Below are 7533 nucleotides of genomic sequence, written 5' to 3' on the forward strand. Positions count from 1 at the left end.
CATCATGGCTTTAAGTCATATAAAAATTAAAACGACGGGATTTTCCAATAAAAATATGCACATCATCAAGTATTCTTCTATTTGTAAGCCCATCACAATCAGGACAGCCCTGGAGAAGAATGTTTTTATCAATGTGGTTGTGGTTTCCATAACTATTAAGAGAAGTGAACAAAGTTGTTCTTTGATTATTAAAAAAAGGACATTCCAAAAAGTAATGAGATACTGTTTCATGTTCAGCAGAGCAGGTACAAGCAGGACTATTAGTAAGATGGTCATGGTGTAAATCATAATTTAAATTACTGCAAGAGTTTTGAAGTCGACATAGAATAATACTTGCTCTTCGGTTACCTTCTGTTTTGAAAATTGAAACAGATTCACTATCAGAAATAATATCTTTATTCAAATATTTTTTTAATGCTGCAGGAGAGGGAGAATTAAGAAGATCAGAATTTGCAATGTTAATTGTGCGGCACATTTTGATATATTCGATATATTTCATTCAGAAGCAGCCATACTCATGGGTTTATGATAATTCTAAAACTTTCTGCTTTCATAGGACAGAAATAATCCGTATTTTAGGTCATATTCAGCGAGTACGAATATCAAGTTTCCTTTGACAAAACCACTTTCTATTGGCAATGTCGTATCTGAACAATGGACAAATATGATAATATCTAATTCTCTGTGACGTTTGGTGAGACCGAGAGTATAAAAAAACTAATTCAGAGTGAAAATTAAATCTCTCAACAAACTTACACAAAACACTTTCATTTCAAGCTTATAGGAGCAGTGATGATTCAGTAAACAAAGTTTGCTCAACTAAACGTTCAAAACGCAACGTGAAACGGATATGTCAAAAACACAAAGAAAAAGCAGACCTAAAACATGAAAAAAGATGTAAATTCTGGACACGGGAAGACACCAATCACAATGAAAGACAATAATTTAATATACAACATAGGCTAAAAGGTGTTTGTGAAGAGTTAGCGTTTCATTTGTCTTAATCTTAATATGGATTGTCATAGAAGACAATGGATATCAACTTAAATTGTATTATGAAATACATGGAAAATCTCCCCCTGTCGTGGAGATGTGACAGCGAAATATCCAATTCGAGGAGAGATTATGTCGGTTATCTAACCCCAGGTTCAACAAGGGTTAGAGAACCAAATAATCACCCCGATAGCTGGAGATATCTCTGTGTTACACCCTCAAGGTAGGAAATGATTATTCTTCTTACATCCTATTATTGCAGTCACATTAGTAGCCTGTCATGTTCGTAAACAAAAGCACTTGTGGTGTATGAATATCGCTATTCGCTTTTTGTGACATCACAATTTAGTGGGTGTTGTCTTGCAGGAGGATATATATCCATGAGGGGTGAAAAGCTGACTCTTCTGACTTAAATGGGAGATACATCAATAAAGGATGGGAAGAATGTAGCTTATCAATGATTTAACTATTCAATTGAACCTTATTTGTTTTATGACAATTGCAAAACAAGTTCTGTCAATTTGTTAATATCAATCACTTTTTTTAGCTCAGATTGTAGTGCGTCTAAGGGGGTCTTAGAGTGGGAGCAAACTGGAATAAAAGGAGAAATCCCATTACTTATTAAGACTTATTAAAGATTATTTGAACTAGACTTCTTAGGCAAGAACGTTTTCTTAACTTGGTCGATGGAAACCTGAGGTTTAGTTGAGCTAAATAACGGGGGTGGCTAATGGTTTGTATAGCACGCTACATACATTTCGGGCTTACCTGTGATCAATATATCTGTGTACTAACCTTGACAAAGATCAACAAAAATAGATTCGAAACATATTTAAAGTCTACGCGATCATATAGATTTATAGAATTACATTCACGGCTTACATTTAAACAGTTCGAATTATTTTAAACTAAGTTTAAACTAAATAATAGATGTCATCATAACCCACCTTTCCTCTACTGTCAAATTGTTGATGATATTGCCTATACAAAACTTGACCAGTGCTTATAATAATAATATAAACAGTTGCATTGCAACAAATATATTGTTGTTATTGACTACAAATTAATATATGCACGGAGTTAATTCACTTCATTGTATATCAATGAAATACCACAATGTGATGTATTTTGTGCATAAGATTCCTATTTTATTTAATAAATCAAAGATAAAATTCGATAAATCCTGTTAGACCTTTTAAAATATGTCCATTCGGTAAATCAAGGTATGTAACAACGTATGTGGGAGGATAAATAGAGGAGACCTAGACTACATGTAAGCATTGGTGTAACACTGTATACATACTCACATGCAACGAATATTACAAATACACCGAGGCCCACATATGGGTTGTCTTCAACACCATTACCCACCTCTGCTTTACATTGACACATACTTTAATAGAGCATAGCTTTAGAATTTAATCAAAGGCCACAATTGTTTAAAAATAATGCATTACATAATACGGTGCGTTTGACTTTGTAAGGATATATATATTTATATATATTGTTTTTTTGAAAGTATTTTTTTTTGTCTAACGTTTACCGATATTTGTTATATAACACGTGCTCTGGTTTATCGATCCCCACCTACTTAAGTGCATATTTCCTTTCAATAACTTAAGCATTTTATATATTGCATTATTTCATCTATAAGTCTTTATGATAGCTTTGCACCTAGATCAGGCATTGGAAAATGTTCGCTATAAGCCTGTGTTGGTAAGTCATCAAATATACAGAAAATAGAGTAACTAGTATTGATAAAGTCATAACATTAGATAACAAGTACACTTATTACCATGCGTTCTTGTATAGAAAAAAAACTTACAACCTGTCTTTCAGCAAACATTGACTACACATTAACATTTGTATAAATGCTAAGTAAGCTATAAAACGTACCGCATCCTCATTGCACAAGGACAAACTTGGATCACAAAGGCGATAAAACATGAAAAGAATAGTAGCTGAGAAGACACCAAAAAAACGAAACTGATTATGAACTCTTACACACAATGAGGGCATCACATCTTTCATCTGCCGAACATACCAGGCTATTGACATAGTCATGGACTAGCCTGTACAGCGGGTTTACATACAAAGGTAACCTCATGAATGACAACATGTTTGTATTGCGATAGAACAAAATGGATAACTAACTGTTGATATTCCCTTCTCTACATGTGATAAAACAAAATAGAAACATTTGAATATCATGAGTATGATATGGCTTCATAGATGACTACTGTGAAAGAGGTGTTTATCGAGCTATTTCAATTACCCTTTTCTTAGGGTTTACTTAAATTAGTATTCTGATTTTGTACCATGTACAACTTCCCCTGTGTTAACATTGAATCAGTTACTTCAGTTTTACAATAGGTTGGTGGCAATTCTAATTTAATGACATTATTTTTCATTGTCTAAATGGAACTTCGACGGTCCCGACACCTGCACTTCATTGTACGGTCTAAGACATTTAGGCTTTCCGGATAAAAGAGCACAACGTACAGACAAATTCCGGACAGTGCAGAGTGTTCCACAGTAAATATTGTGTAGTCACTTTATGGAACCCTTCGCAAGACTCTCCCTTACCCTATTACAGAGAGAACAAATCTGTCAATCAATCTGATATGTACGATTTTTTCCCGGTAACACATTCAGTGAATGGGTTTGACCGATTTGATCTCCGGTCCGGTTTCCGTTCCTAATGTCTACGGTAAATACGTGTACTAGCGGACAAGTTACTTCAATTAAACACAGAATTACTTACACCTGTCATAGTAAATTTGAAATGTTTATATTATAATTTAAAGTAATTTTTGACCTCTCTCCCAAGTGAAATGATTTGTTGACGAGATTCGGCCTGGTATGACAAACTTGTTCCTTAAATGTACAGGTATTGAATTGAGGTAAGTAATCAGCTACTACCTGTATGTTATCGGCCCTACCTGTACTGGTGATATAGGGCGTGGATCTAGGGATCCTAATGACTTACACAGCAAACCTTGGCCCCATATAATAATGTATACGTATTGTGTAGTAAGGAAAATATCAGAAGAGAAATTGAAACCGTTAAATAATCTTTGAAACACATTATCAATATAATGATGTCTTTGAACACAACATATTATTAATAGATACGGAGAGATTGGTCATCAAGTACACTAACTTTGATAGATTCTTAATAATACGAATCAACTTATAAAACTTACATATATAATCTATTGACTGAGTTATGTAAAACAGTGTTTGTACCGTTTTACATTTTGAGTGTATAATAAACACATGCATGTGGGTATTAAAAAACTTTAATGATTTATTAACTAATATACTCAGATTTTATTGAAATACTTTGAATACTTTTCGTACCGAGTTATCTTTTCGAGAATTTACCAAGCACATTCTTTCAAACGCATGTCTGTAAATTCGTGTTGTTGGCCAGTGTAAAAGAGTAGGAATAGAATGAGTATTTATCAAAATGTTGTTGACTACATAATTCATTGACACATATTAAATAATAATTTAAATGACACATATCACACATGGAGCTAGCTAGGGGACATGAGTTTTTAAAAGACGGGGTTCCACTTAATCACTTAATAAGTTTAGAAAAAGTAAATTTATCAAATTAAATAGAAAAAAAACAATATCGACAATGAAACAAACGTCATTTTTAATATATAGCTGTCATAAATTATCAACATGACATATTGTGCCCCTGCCAATGTTGAAGAGAGCCGTTGTAAATTGTCCGCTTTATCGTACCTGTTATGAAATTAGGGCTTAGAACTTTTGAAATGTGAACAACTTGTTACTTGTCAACGTGCATTAGTCAAATGTCGTACAGCTCCGCCAGTTTGTATATAGAAAACCTTTTCTCTCGGTGTGTAACTTTCCATTCACCTCTACCCGTCATATCGTCTCACTGATACGCTGTAAAACGCGCGTCTATGTTATCTTATAAGACCTCACTCACAAAACTAATATACAGCCTGATAAATTAACGGGAAATGGCAACACACGGGTCAGCAGTTTGAATATCTACTTTATACAATTGAATTTACATTCAAACTGTAATCAGTTAAATACTAACCACATGTGTACGACACAGGTAGTGTACATGTATGGTATACGTTTGGTACGCTGTCAATCTAGCGATCATCACACCAATACCATATACGAATCGCCTTGTGCTACTTCAAGGTGTAGGAAAACTAACGGCACTACCTCACCTGTCAGACCCGTGATATCACTAACAGGCTGTGGACTAAAGTATTACACGTACAATCGCTAACACAGAGGACGTAGATAACATTAAAACGATGGAATGGTCATTACGAGATGTCGGGCTCTTTGATGTCTGTTAAGATACACGTTTATTGCTGTTTAGTATCAACAGAAAAAGACATGCACGGTTAAAGGACGTAATAACAAATTTCAATCAATAGTATGTGATACATAAAATTGCTTCACATCTTCCCTAGTGGTTGTACAGAACAGAATATGTTATTCAAAGAGTCGAATTTTGGAGATTGTATTTGACCATGGTATGGGATGTACAAAAGAACGCTTACAGCTCGTGCCAGGCACATGTCTGTTGGTGATAGGGTTTGTACTAACGATAACCAGTGTAGCATCTGCTCACTGGTGTCATTCAGAGGACAAGACGCTGTATGTCGGACTTTGGGAAATATGTTTCCTCGTGAAAGCATCGGAAGTACAATGTTTCGAGTTCCGTGAGCGGGATTATACACCTAGTAAGTATAATATCATTAACAGAAATATGAAAAACAATGTGTATGCAGCGAAAACCAAGCAATTAATGCCATATTGTCATACAAATACATTGCACATTTTTTGATATACATTGTCATATATTATTGCCATGATGTTATACATAAGACCAATGTCACTCTGCAATCCATTGTGTCATACTGCGATATGTTATCTTACTCTAATACAATATGTCATGTCCAATATTGTAATGAAATATCATGCTAAAACACTTTGTCATAATATAACACATCAACGTACTGTAATAAATTGTTACTGTATACTACAGTGTCATACTGTTACAAATTGTGTCACTGTAATCCATTATATTGTAATACCCACTGTCAATCATTTAAGTTATATATTTGATACAATGTTAACAGGTTTTTGTTATTAGACAATGCAAGAGATATTTAAGTGTAATGATGTATTATGTCATGTCGAACGATAAACCATTGTTTAGCTATCATCAATTGTGCTATCCTGCATTATAATAACATATATACAATAAGCCACAAGGTGAAACATTGTGTTAAAATGTTTTATAAATATACAGTGTCTCATAACTCTCATTAAACTAGGTTATAAATGAATCCCTATATAAATAACTTCTTGATCTTATTTTTGTTTCCTGGAAAAGGATGACATATTTCGGTGTCGTTCTAAAAACTCATATCAGTTAAACCAGATACTTCGATCTTTTTCTCATACAAACGATTTATTTTTACATTTTGTTTATATATTTTTGTGAATGTTTATGTATTGGGTTCTTTAAAACTTAATGAGTTAATTAGCCCTTTAAACAACAAAACAGGATATGTTAACAGTGGGTTAGTCCTGACACTAACAATGAAGTCATATATAAACAGTCCTTTGGTATTGTATACTACCAATAAAATAACATTTAACAATGTGTTAATCCTGACAATAACAATGAACCTATAAGTTAACAAAAGTTCTTCAGTACTGTTTATATGTTAACAACCGGTTAATGTTTGAACAACTATAAAATTATACTCTTATAGTCCGCTAGTACTCTAAACAACAAAAATAGTTATTAGTTAGCAGTCGGTTAGTAACATTAACATCTATGAAGTGATATGACGACAGTCCGTTATCATTGTAACAACAATAACGCAACGTTACCTATTGTTTGAGTGTATATAGATTATTTTACCCTTTTTTAGACCGATCAGGTCTCGGAACAGTATTTTACTTTGTAGAATAGGTGTTTTAAAATTATTTATGTTAACTGTTTAATCCACCTATGTACTTTTTGAAATTGTGAGCGAGTAATTCTCCTATAATTTACATTACATTTCTTTCCGTATTTCATACAAAGGGCCTGTTTCCAGTAATGTTAATTCTCCATAGGAGCCTGCCCCCGTATAATTTCTTATCTAGCTCAACTACTGTTTTTTTTCTTTTCCGAAGAATAATTTTACACCTTTCCGACACCCAGATTTCATAATTTCAGTGAAAATGTACTTTTATAAAGTTGTCAATTTCAGCATCAAAGACACAAGTTCGTAAATAAAAGAAGGTTATCTCGAAATTGTAATTAGCAACATAGTATAAATTTCTTTTCATAAATATTTCCAAAACATCGTGTTTATTCATAATACAAAAAAAATAAAAAATAAATTTGAAGAAAATGCACTTGCAGAGACACAATTATGAAGAAAAAAGCCATAAAATTGCAATTTTCTCCCGTTATATAGTTTTGGATGCAAATTTCCATCAGAAAATCGGATAGAGCTTTACTTGTTTCAT

The 7533-nt window shown here is 33.2% G+C and overlaps 1 protein-coding gene across 1 annotated transcript in view; it reads left to right on the plus strand.

The window, feature by feature from the left end:
- The first annotated feature begins 4918 nt into the window (after positions 1-4918).
- Positions 4919-7533, plus strand: part of LOC110459824 — an 8410-nt gene continuing 5795 nt past the window's right edge. The window contains exon 1 of the mRNA XM_021512275.1: positions 4919-5744. Coding sequence (XP_021367950.1) covers positions 5537-5744 — 208 coding nt within the window. The 5' untranslated portion in view covers positions 4919-5536. The remainder of the gene's footprint in view (positions 5745-7533) is intronic.

This window comes from Mizuhopecten yessoensis, unplaced genomic scaffold (genome assembly GCF_002113885.1).
Source record: "Mizuhopecten yessoensis strain PY_sf001 unplaced genomic scaffold, ASM211388v2 scaffold10227, whole genome shotgun sequence".
In the NCBI taxonomy this organism is placed as follows: Eukaryota; Metazoa; Mollusca; class Bivalvia; order Pectinida; family Pectinidae; genus Mizuhopecten; species Mizuhopecten yessoensis.